Here is a 24,024-nt window from a genome sequence, read left to right as displayed (position 1 = left end):
AGGTGTCTGGGAGCTTTGTGTACGTTTATGCTCATTGTGCAGAAGCACTATGATTCCTGATGAAGTAGCAGTCTGCGTTAGCATTAATATCAAGAAAAGTTTGGACCTTTCGTTGTATTTATGCAATGTTATGACAGTGTTACAGTCGTGCGAGGATTGGATGAGATTGGTGGAAGGGGCGGGGTTTGTCTTGATTACTGTTCGTGGTCGAGTTAAATGCTGTGCAGAGTATTTGCGGTGGATTGGATGCTCATTTCATTCAGAAAACTGTCGTGGCAACTGACAAGTTACTACAGAAGACCTAGTGGGGCATGCCTAATCTACCTTGGATTGTAAGGATGCACACTGGTGACAAATAGGCAAATACAAACTATGAACAATATATCAAGCAGAGGAAAGCAAAATAAACAACTTGAACTTGGGAAAAATAAAAACAATTAATTGGGCTTTAGAAAAGTTGTGGATGAAGTAAATTCATGACTTCATGAGCACAACTTATTATTTATAGCATTATTGTGTTACTTTGATCCTGTGTTGTGTTATAAATATAAAACTGTAGCTTTGTAAGAGTAATAAATCCATTATACTCAGACATTAACCTCTTCAGTTTTGGAGTTGTGGATTTCTAATGTGATTTCTGATGAAAGTCAAATGGTAAGGTATCACTCATCATGAAATTAATTTGAGCATGGGTCCTGTTTTAGATGCTTATTTATGGTGCAATAAGTCCATAAAAGCATTACTAGTATATAATAGACTCGGAGAGCTGCAATGAAGGAAAATGACTTGTGGACACAAGGTTTGGGGCTGAACTGACCAATCCCCCACTCCCCCACCCCCCACACACACACACCTCCCCACCCCCAAGCACACACACACACACACACACTGGATCAGATAAAGTGCAGTTGAATAGCCAACTTTATGAATGAAGTTTGTCTGTGGGTTCAACAGACAAAGACTGTTACAACAGAACAAAGTCTGTGTGTTGTATTGTTGTTGGTATAAAGACATTTGTTAGATTTGTGATGTATAGATTCTAGTTACTTGTTATATCTAATATGACATTGTTATTGTTGTTATTATTATTAGTAGCTGTTGTAGTAGTATTAGTGCTTAAGCTTCCATTTTTGGCATAATAGGTTATTGAACAAGAGGGTATACTAAGTCTTAAGTTATATTTTTAGGCCTAAGCAATACACCGTTAAATTAGGATGATGCACTCTTAATTCTGGGGTTATAAAATGTTGTTCAGTAGGACATCAATGGGGTGTTTTTTTTTGTTGAACAAAGAAACAAAGTTATATCCATAGCCCACCATGCAAAAGTGCAGAATTCTGCAATTTATGTTATTGGGTGATATGTGCAAACTTGTGGCCAGCTGAATAATGTGGAACAGAGATTTGGTCTCTGCAGATGGGTTGGCTGATGGATAGCTTATAATATTATTTATTTTGTGGCTGTTTGATGGATGACAAACATGACTGACTCCTCCTGAGATGTTTTTCAAAATACAAAGTCAAGAAATTCAGCATCTCATGTTATATAGATGTACACATACATTTCGTACATCTGTTTTTGCTCACTTTCTGACCCTCTTGCTTGGAGGAATTCCTTCTAAACTTTTCAGTGCCAAGACTTTTGTAAAGGTTGTGCTATGGCTGCCTATAGATCCCCGTCTCCTGTGCAAGCGCCTGTCGTTTCCCCGCCCTGGCTCTGCCAAAATCTTTATAGCAGACGTGTTCAGGAGCTCTGCTGCAGTTCCCAGGCCATGTCTCGCGGACTCGACACACAGCTGAAAGTGGATTGTCGAGAGATCACCTGGTTTTTGCACGTTACACTCAGCATGTGCTCTTGGCAAGCCTGTTTCAAACGCTGTTGCTGTCCATCTGCATGGGAGTAAGAAAATACATAGTTGAGAACGGTGTTAAGTGTTTTCCTGTAAGTTATGCCGAAACTCCCCCTTTGCTTTTTGAAGAAAGAGCTACTTAATCCCCAGCCTACTTCATTTATTTTCTAACATATTTCTCTTTCATGGGGGAGATTTGTTTAATATTTCAGCCTGTTCCGTGCCCTGTGCATCTGTCCGCCGTATGGACCTCTCCTTTCAGACCATTCCTGCACACAGAGGATGTGGTTGTGTAGGAGTGTAGGGGGGAGACTGGTGTTTATGAAACATAGTCAGAAGAGAGGTTTATGATTTGAAGGCTTGAAACACAAGCAGGCAAGCAAGCCGAGCTAGAGCCTCTCCAGTTTCCAGCCAGGTTCAGCCTGACCCCCCCACCCCACCTCAATCCCCTTTACTACCCCCACCTCACCGCGAATGGAGTGAGAGTTTCTCCGGATGCAAATCATCGTGACAGTTTCTGGGCTGCTCTCTCGCGTGCAGGGGCTATATGAAAAATTTTCTTGCGTTGCCCTGGCAACCGGAAAGGGGCTTTTTTGGAAAAGGGGGGGGGGCATTAAAAAAGAAAGGAGAGGGGGAGTCTTGTCATTTTCTTTAATCCACTGCAGCTGGAGATCGGAACACTGTTATTAAATTGTGGTTGCCATGGCGACCGGCTCTCTTTTTCGCCACGGCAGCCATTTCAGCGGTGCCTGCCGCTACTCCCTCATATCATCTCTCGCTTTGAGGAGGTGGTGGGGGGGGGGGGGGGGCTGGTGGGGTGAGGTGGTGTACTGTACCTCTCCGCCTAAACAATGAGGCTTTGCCGGGAGCTCACTCTTTCAGCCTCTTTGTTCTCCTCAGTGTGCCACAAGTCAGCGTTGTTTTGTTTGTTTGTGTTTGTGTGCCTTGGGCCCTGGAACAGAAGAAAATACACATTTGTTTCTGTTGGGCTCAGTAGGAGGATAAGGCTGTGTTATGATCACCAGATGTATCACCTAATAATCTCACCAGCTTCATGCAGTCGCTATTTAAAACTGAGATGGATATCTCCTTACCATGATTACATGCTAAACTGATCTCCTAGACTAGACTCTAAATCATTCAGAGGTGTACTGAGATTTCTCTATTTGATTGAATGTTTCTGTGTTTTCTCACAATATGTTCCCTTCTCTTTTGTGTTGCAGGCGGCTAAACAGCACACAAGGGGAGATCCGAGTGGGTCCCAGCCACCAGGTACAGTGTGTCCCCTCACAGTACCCATACTAAACATGTCACACGAAACCTGCCCACAACCCTCCACCTGTAACTTTCAACCTGTTCAGATCACAGGCATTCCAGGGCGCACAACACACCTCAGTCAACTGCCTAGACACACTGGACAAGACGATGACAGTCCCACCTGTGCATCATAGTAATTCCTGCAAAATCCTTACCTCTCAAATACAGCGTTCAAAAGGAATAGTTCGGTGCTACCTCCCATTTAGCTTATCCACAGACTCTTAATATGCACAATGGAGAGAATAAATATGAGCAATACGTAGTATATTCAAAAAGATTAAAAGATGGCACACATAAAGAACACACACTTTGGGGCTGTTTGTGTGTATGTGAGTATGTGTATATATGAATAACCAATATCAAATCAAACTTTAATCTCTAACCATAAGTTGGTGTGACCTCAATAATGGAGAGCTAGAGAGAGAAAGAGAGCAGCAATAGAGATATCAGGTCTTGCTCAGATATGAGATATAACATGGCCACCACACTTCCAGAAAAATCTTCATTCTGTGTTGAGAGGTAGGGCAAAAAATGGACCTATAAAATAAAAGGCGGAACGGCACCAGCAATTACTGCCAGACGATTTTTTGAAGCCCACGTCCTTGCCGACACACAGCTCTCGCGTGGAATAATTACAGTGCCAGGCAGGCCCTGTCGACGGCTCCAACGGGAGCGGATGAAACAGAAAGCCGAGTTGCACATCACGCGCACTCTGCCGAAACGACTTCCAGTCGCTCCCGCGTCATGAACCCATCATTCAGCTCCCAACTGCACAGCCACGTGTGAACTCGGATAGATTAGACTGGAGCAAAGAATAGGATCCCTCACTCTCCAATGTTTGTTCCTCCGTTGAAGCCGTTCAGTTCAACCAAGGATCGATTTACAAGTGCAGGTCCAGTTAACTGTTCCTTTAGTGTTGCCTTTGTGGCTGCATTGTCCAAAGTAATGTAAAATACATGAACAGGGTCATGTTTGGTCCTGATGATACCGGTTCTCTGTAATGACTGTATTATTGAGTAGGTACAGCATGATAAGAGGGCAATGGTTGCCGTTAACAATGACCTTTGTAAAAATGCGGAACTATAGACTCGCAGTATTATACATATGTATTAAAGTATCTATAATTTGACTTTACGGCAGCCAACAATCAATTCCAGAATTGGCCGGGCCCTCACTCACTTGAGTAACCATAGTTAGCGTTAGCTTCTCCACTGAGAACATCTGTTTACCAATAACACAGACAGTAACAAAGTGTAACCCTAGAGCGATGAAGCCTTCGCACAAACAACTGTTTTTTTTATTTAGCTTGCCTGAATTATTTAAAAGGCTTCATTCCAATATTTATCCCCACTGATTTGTGTTTCTCTCTAATCAGGTCACTCAGAAAAGCATTGCAAGTATGAGCCAGTAGAGACATTGTTTTTATTACACTGAGTGAGTGAGTGAGTGTGTGTGTGTGTGTGGCTGCCTGTAGTCTGACCTCTGCTCGCTGCTTTCCTCTGAAACCAGGCCAAGCTCCCAGACCTGCAGCCCTTTCCCTCCCCTGGCGGCCAGTCCGTGACTGAGAAAGAGGAGTTGGTGTGGATGCCGGGGGTCAACGACTGTGATCTGCTCATGTACCTTAGGGCAGCCAGGTGAGTGTCTCCTTCTCCACCTGCTTCAGATGTTCATTAGGGGTATGCATATGAATAATATTGAAATATTCCAACAACTGACAGTGTTAACTGATTGTTCACATCGTTGATTGAACTGGTTATTCATGTTACAGTAGCAACACTGCTATTTTGAGGGTGCATTATCGAGAGCTTAAGGTGGATAGCTTCTGGTCTTTCCTGTATGTCACTTGCAACAAGTCTCTACAAACTCAGAGGGGTCTTCATTAGACTGTGAATTCTGTGGTATCCTTTTCATTTCTCTGCATTGTGTAGGCTACATGTGTTACACAAAACAGAAACACAGAACAGTCTCAGATCCACTGTTAATTAGGATTGCAACATTCTAAATTAATTAACAGTGACAAGGTAGATTAAATTCTACTATATACTGTAGCATACCATGGTAGCCTAACTTATGTGCTATGCCAGGGGTGGGCAAACTTTTTGGCTCAAGGGCCACATTAGGTTTTGAAAATTGGCCGGCGGGCCACACAACCCCCCCCCCCCCCCCCCACACCACACGCCTAAAAAAAAACATTTTTATAGCCTATAATTTAGAATGAAAAGTATTTGTTTTAAAATACTGCTAATTTGTTTTAAAAATACTGCTAATTTTATGCTGTTTAACAAATGTATAAATTGTACACTATCGCTTTAAGACAGTCGCTTTAATTCACGTTTATTTCTCAATGATCTTCTGCCTGCTCCACTATGGCTAGTGCTGTACCTACGGCTGGGCCCTCTCACAGTTTTTAAATGGTCAGTAGTGGGAACTACTGTTGCCTTCATGATTTCCTTTTAAAACTTTCTTATAAGGAGATATCAATTATCAACAATCACAAGCCAGCTGGAACCTGCGGCTCTCTCTCCCTCTCCCTCTCGTGAGTGCAGACGCGTTCCCAATTAAATGGATTGCATATGTTCACGTTAGATCTGCTGCAAAGGAGATAACTAAGAGTTAACTTAGTTTAACATGATGTTATCTCTATTTAACATGATGTTTTGACATTGACATTGTAAACGTTATCTAAGGAGAGTGAAAAGCAGTTTGCAGTAAAGCTAACCAACGTCTATCGCAGGAAAAAAATAGCGAGCAGCCTGATAACTAGCCTAAATGAAATGCTCGGCGGGCCGGATGAAAGTGCTTGGCGGGCCGGATCCGGCCCGCGGGCCGTAGTTTGCCCATCCCTGTGCTATGCTATGCTACACTATGCTACTGTAGTAGCACAGATTCTACCATGATTCAATGCATTATAAAATAGCCAAAATGGGATATTAGTATTGAATTATTATGTTACTATTCCAAACCCCTAATGTCCAGTCTCAGCTGCCCATATGTGTTGGGAGTGCTAGAGGAAGCCATCCTTATCTATCTGAGGAGGCTAAAGCTTTAGTACTTGTATATTTTTTGGGCTTTTTATGCTTTTAATTAAATAGGATAGTGAAGATTGACAGGAAGTGAGTGGGAGAGAGAGTCGGGGTGGGATCCGGAAAGGACCACAAGACGGGAATCGAACCCGGGTCGCCGGCGTACAGTGCAGGTGCCCCAGCCAGACGCGCCACTGCTGGGGCCAGTACTTATTAAATTAAGAGTGTGTTTCCGTTGTTTGAAGTTGTTTTGTTTTTTTGTCACTGTTGAAGTTGTTGTATGTGTACCTCTCTCTTACCAGAATTTCCCAACTATTAGCCATGGTTTATACATTGATTTTGCTAAATTTCTTCAGCTATGAGGTTAATACAAGGGCGCAGTTAATATGGTATTAATAAGGTTTTGTTTTTTTTAACTTGGATAAAACACTGTCCTGCGGTTTATACACAATGCGGCTAATTCACAGGAAATTACTATAATTGATTAATATGTGGTGTCTGTTTGTGTGTGCACAGGAGCATGGCAGCGTTTGCGGGGATGTGTGACGGAGGTTCCACAGAGGATGGCTGCCTAGCTGCTTCCAGAGACGACACCACACTCAATGCGCTAAACACTGTAAGAGGCACTTCTAAATTCTACACACACACACACACACACACACACACACAATGGCAAAAATGTACTTTCTAAATCACTCACCAAAAGTAATTACACTACACAACATGGTAGAGAGCAGCAGAAGGGTCTCTCTTTGAAGAAGTACACAGTGGCGAGAACTGTGTGAGGAGATCTGAGCCCACACGCAGATTTAAACTGTCTGGGGAATCACTGCAAAGTAATCAGTGCTCAGTGCTTCATAGGAACTGGCAGACTTGGATGAGGAGGAGGTGTCGGAAGAGGGGAAACAGTGTCACCCTCCTATCATGAGCGCCCAGCCTCTCACACTCCCCGTCGCAGAGACACAAGCACCAGATGTCTGCTGTATCAGAATGCGCCTCTTGACACAGGAGGCAAATGAAAGGCGCTACTAATTAGTGTTGCCTGCCCGGAAAACATGAATAAATATCAGGCAACAGATATAACGAGCCGTATTCACCCAGCCCCACCCGAGGAGTTCATGTGTGCCACATTCAGATAAGTCACAAGCAGCCGCAGCAGCAGAATCAAAAACGCCCCCCACCCCACACACACACACACACACACGCCTTGAATTTGAGCTTGTCGGTTCAAAGTTCTGCTGGCTTCCCTCAGAAACAGCGCCTCTGAAAATGGGATGACAGGGCTGAGGAAATAACCCGCCACAGATGCGGTAGTCTTTCCACCAGGGATCTCAAAATGTCCGCCGCCAGCAACAAAAGGCAGCGGCCGCCCATCCGCCACTGGTCAGGGGGAAGAGCTGCTCCTCCTTTGGCTTTCCGCAGGTGTGATTTACCGCCCGCGTGCCAGAGAGGCAGGGAGCGATTTGTTCCCCCTTTCACTGTAAGAAGTGATCATCAGCCCGGGCAAACCCCAAAGCATAAATCTGGCCGCTGCAGATTGTTTTTTTTTTTTTTTTTACTGTTAATATTCCTCCTCCGCCTCTGTGTTGCAGCGATGGATTTACTGTTAATTGCTTTTAGCAAGTCAAATGCAGTATGCAGAGAGGGCCCTTGGAGCCTGCTAATGGCTTGCATAACAGGCCCGACCTGGTCTCCTGTAATCATCGTAAATTGAAGATGCTGCCTGTGTTATTGTTATGTTCTCTTTTATGGGAGAAGGCCCAGCGCTGACCCACTCATCACTTTATCATAGCGTTGCTCATATAAAGATTAATATCCAGGTTTATAGCTCAAAGCCCCTGATTAGGTAGGTCACATGGGGCTGGGGGTGGTCTCTGGGGCTGTTGCTGAGTCCAGGGTTTGTCAAAAATAACTCTGTCCCCTTCTTTGAAGCCTGACGGGTCCGTACAGGTGTGACATAAACACTCATCAAGTTTCAAGAGCAGGGGGCTCGCGCAATGATTGTGTTACTTGAAGGTATGCCTCAGCTGGAGGGGAAAAGTAGATTTGTGTTATTCTGGGCAGGCCGCAGGGTAGTTAATATACACGCTGCCGTTAAAGCCGCTGCGTGCTTCTGCCGTATTTGTTTAGAGAGGAGCTCGTCGCCTGGCGTGTGATCAACACCTTATCCGGCAAGCCGATGAAATACGGCCTCGAGAAGGGTGTCAAGAATCCTGACACCGTTCTCTGCTGCTGCACAACACTCGTGCACCGCCCAAGTCGACAAACATCTAATATGGCCACACACAGCAGCTATATGAAATAATAAGTTAATCTTTTGAAGTTTTACATCCACACTCTCTCTCGCCAGTCCCCCTCTCCTGGTTTCTAGTCATCCAAATCGGCAAAAAAAAGATAATCATAGAACACCCCCCTATTTCCTCAAACATGGCTTCCTTTTTTCCTCCCCCATCCCCTTCTCTCATAACAATTTGACTGTGAAATGCAATAGAAAAGAGCGAGATGCACATAAAAAGAAGTGGGCCAATTAAATTGGTCACAGCCAGGAGTGGTGTATTTGAGAGGAGGAAGCCACGGAGCGGCAGCGGCGGCCTCGCTGGGCTACCGCAGGCACCAGGAAGAATCATTTGCTCTGTAATGGATCGCTCGGGAGTTGAGCTGTAAGGAAATTGCTTTAGCAGGACCCGACATCGTCGTTTTCTTCTCTTTTTTTTTATTTTTTTTATTCTGACTCTGTGCGTCTGCAAGCAAAGGAATTGCTGCGCTGGCAATTGTTTGTGTGGGAACAAGCCTGTTGTGCTGTTATCCGTGCAGATGCAAAGACTATTTCTGAAGGAGCCGTTGAGATTTTTCTGAAAACGCATGCCTTGGACACAACACTGGGTTTGAACTACTTCATCTTAGCGCATTGCGCAGTGTCTGTGTATTGGGGAAGTATAATAAACCTTACATACCCCAGGACGCCTAAGATACGATTAATGTGGATCCTGTGGTGTGGCAGACTGTGAATACATTTGCACCGCCACATTTTTAAGGGAGCCTGAACATCTGCAATGTAAATCAGCAGAGCACAAACATTAATGCTGCCTTGCAGACGTCCACATTCCTCGCTGGAATTCTCTCTGATATCTCAGCTGCGTATGCCACATTAAAAGCACGACTGGCACCGAGATTGTAATCAAACAGCACATTCCTGACGGGCCAGACACGTCACCGTGTGTGCTAGTTGCAGAGTGGAAAGAGAAATGTTTAAATTTCAGTGCACTTTCTTCCTCCGCCAACCCCCCTGGAGAGATTTAGGACTGATCAGGAATCAGTCCCCCTCGCCTCAGGATCGACACCTTAAGACACGGAGGCCAGAGGAGACTGCAGACCCGTCCAGATCTCCAGACTGGCTTTGCTGAACAGTGCAGCGTCAATTGCGACAGCTACTATCTGGGAGAAGAGGTGTAATTCACAGCCTTTTTAATGCACAGTGGGCCCCCGACAAGCAGAGAGAGCAGCTTAGATGGGTAGATGGGGCAAGGGGGATTGAGGGGTGACGGAGCAGGGTAGGGGTGGGGTGTCTAGTCTACATGGGGGTCCGACAGCTCACTGGCAGGTTAGATGAGGCACAGAGTAAAGGGAGAGAGAGAGAGAGAGAGAATGAAGCAGTCTTGCCTGTGAAGAATGGCAGGCTATGCTAATCCAGCCCTCTGCTGCCCTGCGGCACACTGACGCATGATAATGGCGATTTCTCTCCTCCGTTTCTTTTTCTTCCCGCCTTTTCTTGCTCCTCGCTCTCTCTCCAAACAAATGCAGCAAACACACGCCGAGCAAATGAACTAAGTGTGCCATAAATATGACATTTGCATTCAGATAGGAAAAGAGATGACTGCTGAATTAATGCTGTCTGCGGTTCAGCGTTTCTTGACCTTTCTAGCACACACCCAACCACGCACACACCCAACCACACACACACACACACACACTTAATTTGCAATTCCAATACGTGTATTTGCCCCCCTCGTCAAAATTGGCCTCTGTTGTTTGACTACCTGCTTTCCCTCAGCAGCTGCCTCTGCTGAAGCGACTTAGACAGTGCTTTTGTCCTAGAGCTGTTTGTTGTCATCGTGGTGTATCTCTGATTCAGTTTTTTCTCTTCATCTTGCCTTCCATTGTCTTCTCTCGTCGTGCCAGCACATAGAAGGCTAACGCTGTTTATGTACAGATCTTATAGTCGGCGCCAAATCTCTGCTTCCCATTGTCAACTGGTTGTAATCTGAACGCCGTCACTCAGATCACAGCATGGCCTCTCTTTGTCTCATTAGCGATACATTATTGCCGGCTCTTCCAGTGAAATTGCGGTACTGCTTGGCCTAATTAAGCAAACGAGAGCGAGCGAAAGAGATTTTCCTACAGAAGCGTCGTTTAACACATACAGTAGCTCGGCTCTGTTTAATTAGTTTCCCGTCAGAGATGGACAGCTTGTGAAAGCGTGACGAAGCGCTGCTGTAAAAACTTGCATGGTGGCGTACGGTGGATCCATACGGTATTAATGAGAGTGAGGGTCGGGGCCTTGCCTCTAGTTTTCCAGTGGCATGAGGCTGTACATCGCGTTCTGGGCTTAGCTGATGGAAGGCGAAGCCGAGGTTATTTTAGTTAAGCTGCCTGAGTCTGCTGCCTGCCACGTAGACCAGACTCTCATTGCTTCCCGCTCTCTCTCACTCTTTCTTTCTTTTTTTCTTTCTCTCTCTCTCTCTCTCTCTCTCACTCTCACTTTCTTTCACTCTCTCTTTCTGGTTAATGGCTTTCAGATTCAGGGCCCAGCTGTCCAAACTCTGCTGCTCTTGACATATCGAAGGCTCACACACCCGCACACAAAGGAAAATCAAATAGCACCAGTTCCTCACTCTCCCTGACAAAACCCAAACGACACAAAAAATGTGGAAACTTAACCTTGCCTCCATACACTGAGATGCAGGAATTTAGTATAGTATAGTATGTTGGGTCGTATTATTTTTTGTTTTTTTTAAGAGAACGTTTTAAAGGTGTATGTATGTTTTATATGTTCCTTTGCCTCTCTCTCCACAGCTGCACGAGAGTAGTTACGACGCTGGGAAGGCCCTACAGCGGCTGGTCAAGAAGCCTGTGCCCAAACTCATCGAGAAGTGTTGGTCAGAGGACGAAGTGGTAAGAAGCCAGAATATTTATTTTTTTTCTTTTGCAGGGTGGTTGGTGGACTAATGATTGGTTTGGAAAGTGTTTGGGTGGAGATGTATGTGTTTGTGTCTGCCCACACCCACACACCTTCATCCAAAACAGTGTGTGTGCATGTAGGTGTCTTCCAGTGTGTTTGTGAGTGTATGTGTGTGTGCGCGTGTGCGTGTGTGTTCGGTCTGAACCTCTGCCCAACAGCCGGCAGCAGTTTGCATTCTGTTCAGACAGGACTCCTCCAGGAGAGCAGGGCAGCTGCATCCTGTTTATGGTCTGCAGAACACATCTTCATCTGAATGATGGACTCTCAGACGACCAGCAAGAAACAAAACACACCAAGTGCTGAAAACCTAAATAAAGCTTAAAAGAAAATAGGGCCGAAAATTATGTGAAAATTGTTTCCTTTTGTGTAATTGGATTTTGAGTGTTATCCAGACTATAGGAACGAAGTTGTTTTCTTTATCCTGTTACAGTGGATCAGACTACAGACTAGTGACAAAAAGGCTGTGAACTCGAGGTCACGGTAAATGCAGGTTCCAAGCCCACCCAAACGGTGCCTCAGAAGTTTGCATTTTATCCCCACCCAGTTACTCATAAAAGTGAATTTGATTTTATTTCTCTTTGAATCAGAAACTGCCAATATTCCACTTGGCCTGCATGTCCTACAGTACTCTGCTCAACCACATGTATTTCAGTTAGAAACTATCTTGTTTTGTTGGGCCTTGGCAGATGCTAGTTCCTTTTGTCTGTGATGGTTAGCTATTGAATAGACATGTACATTGAGTTATCAGCAGGGAATAGCACAAATCACAAATCGTTCTAATAAAATGCTTGAGTTGAAGTGAAATGTGTATTCCGTGTATGTTCCTTGTATTTATCTGCGATATAGCAGGTGGCATCTGGCATGTTGGCATTGCACATGTCAGATGTTAAGGACTGAACTAGATTTGAGCTCCTCAGCTTCTGTACCGATGTGACAGGCACTTTGGAATAAACAGAACTCCAGGCCTCTCTGTCAGCAGCTAATCGAAACCGATTAAGGCCCCCGTCCTCATGCCCAACTGGTCATTAATTTTGTTTATTTATGGGCTATTGCTGAGGGCAGTCCACCAGCGCTGGCATTGTGATTGGTTGTTCTGTGACACGCTTGTCCCTGCATGCCACCAAATTCCACTGGCCAGGCAGCAGTCATCACACTCTCGTCTTTCGACACGCAGAAACAGGAAGGTCCAGAAAGTTCTGGTTTTATTAATCAGTACACCAGTACAGTACACTACACATTATTTTTTTTGTTATTTTTATATGCATGTCAACTAGTAGATTGTATCTCCTTAAAGCAGTAGATCACAGCTGTAGCAGAGAGAGAGTGGGTGAACTGAAGGCTTCTCTTCCATCAGGTTATATCTCTGATGTAACACTTATGCTCCTTTGAGCAGCTGGAGGGCCTAGTAACACACACACACACACACACACACACACACACACACACACACACACACACACACACACACACACACACACACACACACACACACACCATGCCCAGTCAGTCAGGCCAGGCTGGTATAACCATGGACGGGGTGGCTGGGCCCCTGCTGATCTGATTTCAGCTTGTGCCTTTCCAGCCATGCCGCCTGGAGGGACAGGTGTAAATGTAGCCCTAACCTTCATGCAGAGAGCAGGCCTGCTGCACCTCATTTATTCATCACCCTTCCAACCCCCCACCTCATCCCTCTCGCTCTCTCTCTCTCTGCCACTTTCTATCCCTTTCCCTTCCTCTCATGCTCTCCCCTCTCTCTCTCTCTCTCTCTCTCTCTCTCTCTCTCTCGCTCTCGCTCTCTCTCTCCATGCCACAGCAAAGACCCCCTCCAGGGCCGTGGTCTCATTATTCCAGCTCTCTTCCTCAACTGCCTTTGGAGATGTGAGCGAAAGAGACAGTGACTGCCTCGGAGATGGCAGCATCATCTCATCTTCAGGGTCACTTGTCGCCCTCCTTCCCAGCCCCCCACACCGCCCCACTCCCACCTCGTCCCCTGCTGCCTCCTACTTTAGCCGGCAGCTATTTGGGCTCTGGTGTGCTTTCAGCCCTTTATATATCGTTCCTTGTTTTTTTTTTACGTTTGTTTTACAGTCACAGCTTCATCTTCACAGACCTTTTTATACCAATCACAGCCAGATGTGAAAGTCAGTCTCAGTCAATCTGCAGTCATGCTTGACACTTTTGGCAAACTATGATACTTTTGATACTATGATGTTTTTAAATGGTCACAATAGGAAATCATTTATTTTAACATATAGATACAAGAAACACTTGTACATGCATTCTTTGCTATCCTACAAATATGTAAATGGTATGTTCATACTGTATATTCGCACACATGCTTTCCCATTTCATCAGACTGGCAGAGCATTCTAGAATGTTCTGCGCGTGGCTCCTTGTTGTGGCCAGGTGTGGAATCTGCTGCGTGCGCCACCGCATGGCCCAGCGCATGGCAGCTCAGCTCAGTCCTCTCAAGCCCCCCAGTGGTCAGCACGTTGCACTGCAGCTCCATCTGATTTATTTTCCTGCCCACCCAAAAAAAACACTCCACCCACCCACAGTCCACCGCCACCCCTCCCACACCCCACCCCCTCCAGCGAGGGAACAGCAGGGAGGGGGCCACGCAACACCAGTCGAGCGGATCGGAACATTCCAACATCAAAATCCCCCTCGCAAATCCGAGAGGTGGGTGGTTTAAAAGAGCTCTGGGCCTTGGAGACGTGCAGCCACCCACCCACCCACTTCAAAGTTGATTTAGTCTTTTATATCTCCCCTTCAACTGTCATCAAGTGCAACCGTTCAAAATCGTCTTTTGGTTGTATTTTCTTCATATACAAATCGGCATTGGCTTTGCAACCCATATTAAAAGAAGAAAAGACAAGCAAACAAGCAAAGCAGTGGCAGCACAGTGGCTTTTTTGTATGGCAATCAGACTGTGGTGGCTCCTCAGTTGTGTGCTTTTTCAAAAGAATAATAAAGCGAAAAGGATTTCCTGTCACCTTTTGAGAGGGTTGGTGAGGGGAAACTGCGGTTCATCGCATACCGTTACATGTTTTTCGGGCGGTTGAGGCCGTTTGAGAGGCGAAAAAGAAAGAAAGGGAAAAAAAAAGCGGCACCTGAAAGAGTTTGTCATCAGCTCGACTTGCGGACTGCACCCAGCAGTCGTGCTCATCAATAAGTCATGTGTGCCTGCGTGGCTATGGAGCGCTCTTGCGTGTGTGTTACTTAATGTGTGTGTGTAATGTGCAACAGCGAAGACGTGGCTGTCTGTGTGGTGTACTCGTCTGTGGTCGGCCGAGGTTGAAGTGTGTCATTACCGAGCCGCTAACCTCCCCATACACACACCCCACCACCCTCATGTCTGTTCTTGTTTGTTTCTCCAACCCTGGCGGATGTGTGTAATATCTCTTTCTCTCCTCTCTCTCTCTCTCTCTCTCTCTGGCCAGTTCTCCTCAGGAAATGGCAGGTCAGGTTTAAAAAAGAGGTCAAGTGCACTGATTCCACAATCTCAGTCCCAGTCGAGATATTTAAAGGGGAGAAAGATTGAGCGAGCAGTGTGTTTGTGTTTGTGTGTGTTGAGTGGACTCTGGGGGTTGTGATCTCGTTGACACCATCTCTCATGTCCCCCGCCTGTGTGATCTCAACCAGTTCTGCAGCGTTTAACAATTACCGCTTGAGCAGGAAGTGTGCGTTCATCATCACAATGGACCTTTTTGAGCCTTCTCTCTTGCCCTACGCTCCCTGTTACAATAGCACTCTGTTCAGCAGCCGGGGGAAGAAGGAGTGAGTGAACGAGAGAGAGAGAGCGAGAGAGAGAGAGAGAGAGAGAGAGAGGGAGGAGGGAGGGAGGGAGAGAAAATCGGGGGAAAGAGCCAGCTCTCTGGAACAATTTCTGACAGAGAGAAGCCTGTTGTTTCTGCAGCGTGCCTGCTGGTTTGGTAGCACTGTTGCCACCTCCCCCCCAACGCTACCCACGCACCCCCACCCCTCTCCGCCTCGCTCTGCTCCGCTTGCTCGGCCCCTCCCGCTCCGGCCCCCATCGCCTAGCAACGGAGAGCTGGAGCCTTGCTGGCAGGGGCCGAGCGATCGGGAGAGCAGATTGGTGGATGATTTATTAGCTCAGCTCGTGGAGCAGTGAGCTCAGGCAGCTGAAATGGAGCCTTAAACTGGAGCCGACATGCAGCCAGGCAGGCAGGCAGGGATGGAGGGAGGGAGGGTAGGAGGGAGGAAGGGTAGGAGGGAGGAAGGGAAAAAGACAGAAGAAGGGAGGGAAGGCACGGAGGAGGGAGGGGAAAAAGAGACAGAGCCTGCCGAGCAGATAGGCAGGCAGTGTAAATATTACAGTAGGGGGAACGTAATTAGCGTGACATAATCAGGGCACTAACACAGCCCGCGCTGGCAGGTGTAATTGATTTTGGTCCCAGCGGTGCAGAAAGGAGACCCCCACATTATGAGAACTTCTTCAGCTTGTCCAGTGATACGAAAGATGTCTGTTTTTAAGTGTGACTGTTATCAAATCAGCACTGCATAACCGCAGATAGTGTGTATGCGTATGCGTGTGTGTGTGTGTGTATGTCTATTATATACTTCAGGTGAGGATGTAGTGTAGAGAGCATTTTAACATTGTAAAAGGCTTTTAGTGTTCTAGCTGTGTGTTGTGCAGCTCTGTGGTGCTGACTCTGTGTTGGGGCAGTGTGTGATGGCCCTGCTGGAGTGTGTGTCAGTGATGTGAGCGGGGCAGTGGTGTTTCCTGTGGTCAGCTCTGGTTTCCCCTGCTGGCCGGCTCCCACCGAGTAGGGGGACCCGTGGGTCAGGGAGCCACCGCGTTTGGGACTCCGCTGCCAAGAGGCGGTCAACCCCACTGGTCAGACGGAGAGTTGACCGATCCTCTAGGGCCAACGGTCAAACTCACAAACACGCTCGAGTTCTCTTGGAGCGCTCTCCCTCACAGACAGACACAGAATCTGGTTGAAGGTCTAGTGGCCTAGTGCATGTTATATGCCATTTGAAAAGGTTATATGAGTAAAGGTTCTACTTTAATCATGCAAATAGTATATGTATGTCGTTTTTGTTTTTTTAATCCTGTCAATGATTGCAGTCTCTACAGTCTGATGCACTAGATATTCTTCAGCTCATAGGCCGTTCAAAATCAAACCATTTGACGACTTGTGATCTTGAGTGCCTTTCATCCTCTCCACTCGGTGGCAGCTGGCCACTGGGGTCGAGCGTGAGGCTGAGGGACGCTGTTTTCATGGAGACGGCTGAGGGATGCTGTTTTCATGGAGACGGCTCCATCTGCTGGCTCAGCCGCCTTACCTCCCAGCCACAGACAACCCAACTCTGTGTGTGTGTCTGTGCCGCTCATCTGGAGCTCTGTTTCTCTGCCCTAGACACGTTGTTTAGAGCCGTGACCCAGTATCACTGTGAGAACAACAACTGAGTGATGTGCAGTGTTGAGGCGGTGTTACAAGCATGTTCAAAGCCCCCTGGGCAATTTAGCCTGAAATTTGCCGTATTAGGTTTTTAATTTGCTGTGATTTACGTGATCTCTTTGAAGAGGAAATCTTGTTAAAAGTGCTGAACCAAATGGAGGCAGAAAAAAAGGAAGAGGAAACCCCCCCCCCCCCCCTTCTCTCTCTCTCTTTTCCTCGCTCTCGCTCTCGCTCACCACGCTTACCACAGATTGTTCCTTTAAAAAGCCATTTGTAAACAGTCGGCTGGTTACATAAGCGGTACATACTGTATGCGCTAGAGGGGGGTTGGTGGCTCCGTGTAGGCCGAGAGTGTGTCTACGTGAGTGTGTGTGTGTGTGTGTGTGTGGAGAGAGGAGGGGGACTCCATGTCTGGTTTTGTGTCTTGCTTGTCTCCGATGCGCGAGTCCAAGATATCTCTGAGCGGAGAATTGTCCCTGCCTTTCCTCCCTCTGAACTTGTACGGTTGTTGGAATAGATGATGTTGTAGTGGATACCGAAAACATTAAGTTGAAATGACAACAGAAAAAAAAGTAACAAAAAAAAAAAAAAAATGACAGACTGCTGTTATTTATTTGTCCATGGTAGGCAAACTACCAGAGAATATTAGGGGCTGATGTCTTGAAAATGTGGTGCTGTGTGTGTTTACACGAGACATTTAAATCCAGCGCTTGGTGCACATGCTCAGTTAGACCTCCCTGGAGTGCAATTGTGGAGCGTGAGTGTGAGTGTGTGTGTGTGTTTCGTCAGAGGCACACGCTGGAAACCATGCTCCACTCCGCTCCGCTCCACTCCGCCTTTTGCACTGTGCCCTCGACCAGAGGCTCTCTAGCAGAAAGATCACATGTAAAGCCTTCCCCTTTGTAGTGGAGGAGCAGAGAGTGACAAGCTATTTCTTGCTTGTTAAAAAAAACACGCACGCAGAAACACAAAAACAAGCAAAGCCGTACATTTTCTGGGAGACTTTTGTGTGGATTTGCTCCACGATTTTGCCCTCTTTTCTGCCCTCCCTCCGGAGGCCAGCTGGTAGCTTTCTGGGGCTGTGCCCCCACCGGACTTTGCCTGCCTTGTTGCCGGAGTTAGTTCTACAGGGAGCGATTGCTGAGATTGCCGAGGAGCGGAGCGGGGGCTTGCCGCTGGAACAAGAAAGTAAATCAGTCGCTCATCTGCTTCGCTGCCTGTGAATGTTTCCAGCCTTCACCCTCCACTACTCTTGAAGCGATTGAAAGGCGTTGTGTTTTTACATGTGGTAAACGTTCTTTTTTCCACCCTTGCCTCTATTTCTCTTCCGGAATATCTGTGTGTTTTTGGTGTTGTATTTTTCTCCTCTCATGGGTTTTACTTGTGGAAGTTAGGTAACTGAATATTTTATGTTTATGGCAGTTTGTATTGCTGTTCTGTCGTTCTCCTGTTGTTGTTGTAGCCAGAGGTTTCTGTTTTGGTAACGTTTAGTTTTGGGTTATATTTTTTAAGCATGTTGAAGCAGAAAGATATTTTTAGTAGTTCAAGCAGGATTTTAAGCTGGTGCTGATGTCTGCATGTGGTGTGTGTGTGTGTGAGAGAGAGATCAAGTGAGTGAGTGTAAGCGAGGGGACAGCTGAACGGCGAAATGTCTGCGTGCTTCTGTGGAAGTTGCTGAAGTTTTTCAGTTGTTGGCTTTGAACTTGGTGTGCCGCGCCACTCTCTGATATGCATATCTGCTCCCGTTGAACTTCCATTTCATGCTAAACTGCCATTATGTGTGGCCTCGGTGCCGGGGCCGTTTGATCTCCCCTCAGATTCCTGCTTTTGTTGTCATTTCCTCTGCAGTTTGTCCGTCTGGGCAGCCCTGAGTATTGTGCTGTGTTGGGCTTGTGTTGTGTTGTGCTGGTGCTGTGCTCTTTTGCTTTCCAGCTCAAAGGCTTAAAAACGATTGGAGAGCTGAGGTTTTCAGATTAGCATCAAAACGTTTGTTTTTCTTCCCTCTGGTTAACGGTGCGGTGTAGTCAGAGGTTTCCATGCACCCGTGCTGACATAGTGTAACTTGATTTCTCTGTACTGCTACTGATATTTTTGTTATTTTTCAGTTGCTGTTTTGGCCTAAGTCGTTTTTGTTTTTGTCACTTTCTCCACAGAAACGGTTCATTAAAGGACTGAGACAGTACGGCAAAAACTTCTTCAGGATTCGGAAAGACCTACTTCCCAACAAGGAGACGGTAAGCATTTTTCCCCCTCATTAGAAAAATGTTTATGACTTCTCCCGTTCCACCAAGAGACATTCATTCATTTTCTTTGGCCTTTTCTTTTTCCATTTTTATTTGAGCTCGCAGGGTGATTGTCCATATCAGAATTTCAGCAAGTGTGCATTTGTCAGTTTTGATGTTTTAAAATATTTTTGGATTATTTGTTGGTCACTTTAGTTATAGTTTTTCATTCTTTTATGTAGCATGTCAAAGTAAGACATTATGCACTAGTGTGTGATACACGCATGGAGAGAGATGACACATGCACACACACACACACACACACACACACACACACACCCACCCACACACACACACACACAAAAAGGGGAGGGGGAAGCAAAGCACATTTCATCATGCATCACATTTATCAGTTTGTCTGCAGGTCAGATCCCTGAAGGCTTATTCATGAACATTGTGATTCTCTACTAAACAACAGAGCTGTAATTTCTTCTGCTCACGGAAAAAAGCCCCACTCTGCAAATGCCCCATAACATGTCCCAGAGCACATGTTAGTACAGATATTTAAAAGCTAAAAGAAATTCATTAGCGCCACAACAACCGCAGATGGGTAGAGTAAAACTAATATATTTACAATTAAATATTAACATGTGTTTCTGAGCAGACTTTACATTGCAATATATGTGCAAACAAAAGTTGGCAAGAAAATGGGACACTGTTCTCAGCAGCAATTTTGACATTTAATTTTTACCTAAGGGACAAGGAGTGACATGACTTTAGGAATGAGAGTGGTTTGTCATTTGAGGTAACAGTAATTACTCGGTTGGACTTTGTGCAAGCTAGTTATTCATTATTAGGTTTCACTAAGTAGCCTGCTACCAAGGTAAAAAAGGAAAACCCCAGTTGTGTTTAATTTTAGAAGAGTGGTATTAAATAATGTAGGTTTTCACTCACTCACTTTCCTTTTATATTACTTTCCTACATTTAAGTTTCTGAGATATTTCCACTGTCCTGGAAAAGTCTGAAAAGGATTTGACTGTGAACCCAACTCTTTCTTCAGCTTTGTCTAGTTTAGGTTTTTCCAGTTTTTATCACCTGTCAAAGCTGAATGTACACACGTAACTTGTTGAAAGGGATCGTTTTTCAGTCTGGTGTTAGGTGGGCCGTGTGTAATCTGGGTAGGGGAGTAGATCTACCTGATCTTGTCTGGTGTGCAACAGCCATTAAATTAGTTTGACAGCATACCTGAGACTCGCTTTACAGCTGTCTGTTCAGATCAGTCCTGTCAAGTTTGGCAGTGAACCACCTCGTGTCTCCACTGTGCAGCTAATGCACTGCTGTTGTGGTTCAACACAAAGCTTAGAAAGACTATTTCCTCATCGCACTTGCAGAAAGGAAAGGAAGAAAGAATATCTGTCGGTTTTGTAGTGGTGTAGAGATTGCATGGATCCTGTTATGCCTTTGCTGGATGCTGTAATGTCTGGTGGGAAGTTCATACAGGCACAGGCTTGTGATTCACTAGTTTTTGCTCTGTCTATTACAAGCTGCAATAAGGGTGTAAATACTCCTCTGACGAAAATGACAGTCTTTGAAGTGGCTGAAATCTGCCCCCCAACCCCCGCAAACCCTTTGACGGCCTATAAAAAGAGATTCCTTGTTGGCAGATTAGAGCAGGCTAATACTTGTCAAGCAAGTGTAAAAATGTGCCCTCTCCTGCCGTAACCCATGCTTCACACTGGGGTGATTATCAGATCAGGAGCCTAGCGTTTTTCTTGCCCTTGTCACTAATCAATAATATTGATTAGTAAGTATATTATACTTTTTGAGAGAAATGCAAACAGATAAAGGGGACAAAAACTAGTCAAGTAGCAAACATCGACTTTGGGGTGGCCGATTGCTGACACGCAAGAAGGGCAGGGATGGTAAATACACACAAACACACGCACAGAAAAACATGCATTTTTAAGGTCAGCACTATGCACAGATCGGCCTCAATATCCTGTTGGGTTCATTGAAACATGTGCAGTCAGTGAAAGCCTCGTTATGAGGTGCATGCTCTGTGGCATATTGATTCGGTGGAAAGATAAGTCGATAAAGAAAATCTCTCCTGACGGTGGGAGGAGGAAGGTGGGTTTGCGAGGGAGGGTGGCTGGATGGATGGCTGGTTTAGAGAGAAGAAATTGAGAGTAGGTGTCTCTATCGCTTGGAACACAATGCCCGAGATCATTTCATTTATTTTTTCCATGGCAGACGTTGACTCACGCACTCACACTGGGCCTCTTTCACAAGTAGCGATGCGTGTTAATGATCACAGAACAACTGTTCAAACTGCACCTACATGAAATACACGGGATCAGGCTAGGCACCAACAATGATTAACCAGGAAGTGTTTGCACAGTCAAATGAAAGCTGTTACTAAACCGTTCAGGCCAGGCCTGAAGCAAGTAAGCACAGTAGTTGACCTTCAGCCAGAACTCTGCCTTGTTTTTTCCCTCATAACAGCTTCACCTTATGCACAATTAATTTTGAAGGATCGGTATAACGCCTTAGATGTTGACACTCCCTGTGGGTTTCTTGCGCAATCTGTGGATTTAGCAGAAAGCCTGCAATTAGTATAATCAGAAAGAGACATCATCAGGTTTGAAAAAGCTCTTTTGTAATAATCGGATCTTCTCAGAAGTGCTAACATGAGGCATTGTCACCATGAAGCAGTTGTGTTGACATCTTAGTATGCCACAAGTTGATCTGTGATTTTGAAGAATCCCCTTTTCATCTGTCATCAGCATTCCCTTCTCAAATGTTCCTCCCTCCTCAAGATTCCATTTCATGAGCGCTCATCTCCCAAAATGCGATATTGTGTGTCAGGTGTCTGCCTAATCAAATCTCGCGTTCTCGGAGAACTCTCGAGGTGATTTGGATGGGGCCCTGTGACTTGGGAGAGCAGCCATCGATGTGCTCAGAGTGAGGCTCTGTAATGTTATTCAGCCTGGAGGGTCCGTCTGCTTTACAGGAAAGTAATGGACCTTCACACTCCACCCTTCACCCACCCACCTCTTCCCCCTCCAACACGGTGTCCCTGCCATGAGAGCAGTGAAGATTCATTTTATTGAGCTGCCTGCAGAAAACAAGCTGCTCTTCAAACATAACGAGAGAGAGAGAGAGAGAGAGAGAGAGAGAGAGACAGAGAGACAGAGAGACAGAGAGACAGAGAGAGACAGAGACAGAGACAGAGACAGAGACAGAGACAGAGACAGAGACAGAGACAGAGACAGAGACAGAGACAGAGACAGAGAGAGAGAAGAATGATAGGAGGGAAGAGTAGAGCACAAGGCTATAGTCTCAAGTGGAGAAAAATGAAAGGTTCGGCTCAATACGCACAGAAAAGAAGAAGAAGAAAAGCTTTGTTTTTTCTCTGCTGCTTTTTTAAAGCCACTCTGTCTCGGTTGCTCGACTTTGGAAATGGTGTTGTGTCCAGGAGTCATTTCTGCCTTCCAGTGCCAGTCTTTGTCCCTGGAGGGACCGCTTGACTCACATCCATAGCCCGTTACTCCCTTTCCCCTCGACTCATTCTTTTTCGTGCCTGTGATTTATCTGCTATGCGCATTTGGTTGGATTTCGGATGAAGAGAACGAAAGATTCCATTTTATTTGTTCTCGTCCCATCAGCCGTTCTCTTGCTCCACATAAATATACATTTGCTGTTGCCCTGATCGTTTGCCAGGGCCGACTTCCCGGCGCTGTAGTTGTCTTTGCCACAGGTCCAGGCTATGATACAAGTGTTGCGTTAAGTGGAGAGAGAGGATGGAGGAGGTCATAAAGAACACTTCCCGGGATAGTGGCCAAGGCCAAAGACGACCGTGCTACAGCACTCTGTCTCCCCCCCCTGTGCCTGTTGCCTCTCTCCTTCCCTCCCTCCATCTCTTCCTCTCTCTATCTCCATCTCCCTTTCTCTATCCCTCTCTCTACAGCCCTCTCTCCCCCTCATTTCATTTCAGAGCAGCAGAAGTGCCCACCACTGAATAAACACAGCGTGCTCCACTAGCTCTGAGGAATGCTTTATATAAAGCCAACTAAAGGGGGAAGCGGGGAGAGCAGAGGGTGTGTCGCCAGGCCGACTCGCGCTGGCTCTCTCCCGGCCACCATTTCCTGCACTTGAAAGACGACGTCACGGAAGAATTTGAGCTGCACTCCTTTCTCTCTCTCTCTCTCTCTCTCTCTCTCTCTCTCTCTCTCTCTCTCTCTCTCTCACTCTCTCTCTCTCTTTCCCTCTCTCACTCTGGAGCCATTTCTCGACAAGCATGTAACATGCTGAGTCCACAGATTGCAGATAATCCCCTCTGGAGGTTGTGTTTTTTCCCTGTCTCTGCTCAACCCTTTGGTGGGGAAGAGAAGGTTTACACGTCTTTATGATGGCTTGCGACAAGCCTCCATTTTAGAGCAGTTAAGAGCTTCGACAGCACCAAGTATGCTAAAAGGTGACGCGATAATTGTGTTGGTTCATTATATTGCTGTGGTTTGTGCCAGCACTGGGTGTTTCTTGTAGGGTTTTTTTGTTTTTGTTTTCTCCTTTTTTGTCCTCTCTGATAAATCATCTCCAAACAAAGCCATTGCAGATAATGAGATGTAATCAGAGGATAATCAGAGCACTCTTGTATGTGTAACTGTAGCTGGAAACTAGGTGAACTTGAAGCTTTAATCCATTAACAATAACACAAGACATGCATCCACAGATGGCAGCACTCCTCTCATCCGGCCATGCTTCTGGCAGTGGATATTAGCTACCCGCCTGCTGTTTGGGGCAAGAGGACACGTTCTTAATTGGTTTTCATGCAGTCATGAGGTATTCAATCAGCACTGGTTGCACAAGAAGGAATATGGTGAATGCAGGAGAGAGAATATGAGTGTACAAGTGCTCATGCATGCGGCAGGGGGCAAGGCACAGCCAG

General features: G+C 46.0%; 1 protein-coding gene across 1 annotated transcript in view; it reads left to right on the top strand.

Annotated features, from left to right (window-relative positions):
* The window catches only part of rerea (arginine-glutamic acid dipeptide (RE) repeats a), a gene marked incomplete in the record, with an annotated part of 88,263 nt that overhangs the window by 44,397 nt on the left and 19,842 nt on the right, over positions 1-24,024 (top strand). Inside the window, 5 exon segments of the mRNA XM_076276948.1 lie at positions 3,073-3,121; positions 4,676-4,800; positions 6,706-6,805; positions 11,263-11,361; positions 19,011-19,091. Coding sequence (XP_076133063.1) covers positions 3,073-3,121; positions 4,676-4,800; positions 6,706-6,805; positions 11,263-11,361; positions 19,011-19,091 — 454 coding nt within the window.

The sequence above is a fragment of the Alosa pseudoharengus genome, unplaced genomic scaffold, assembly GCF_046254945.1.
Source record: "Alosa pseudoharengus isolate Yale_2024_CS ecotype anadromous, Long Island Sound unplaced genomic scaffold, YU_APseudo_1.1 YU_APseudo_1.1_scf_9, whole genome shotgun sequence".
Taxonomy (NCBI): Eukaryota; Metazoa; Chordata; class Actinopteri; order Clupeiformes; family Clupeidae; genus Alosa; species Alosa pseudoharengus.
The sequence above is the reverse complement of the archived record's forward strand: the minus strand, read 5'-3'. Positions and strand labels throughout refer to the sequence as shown.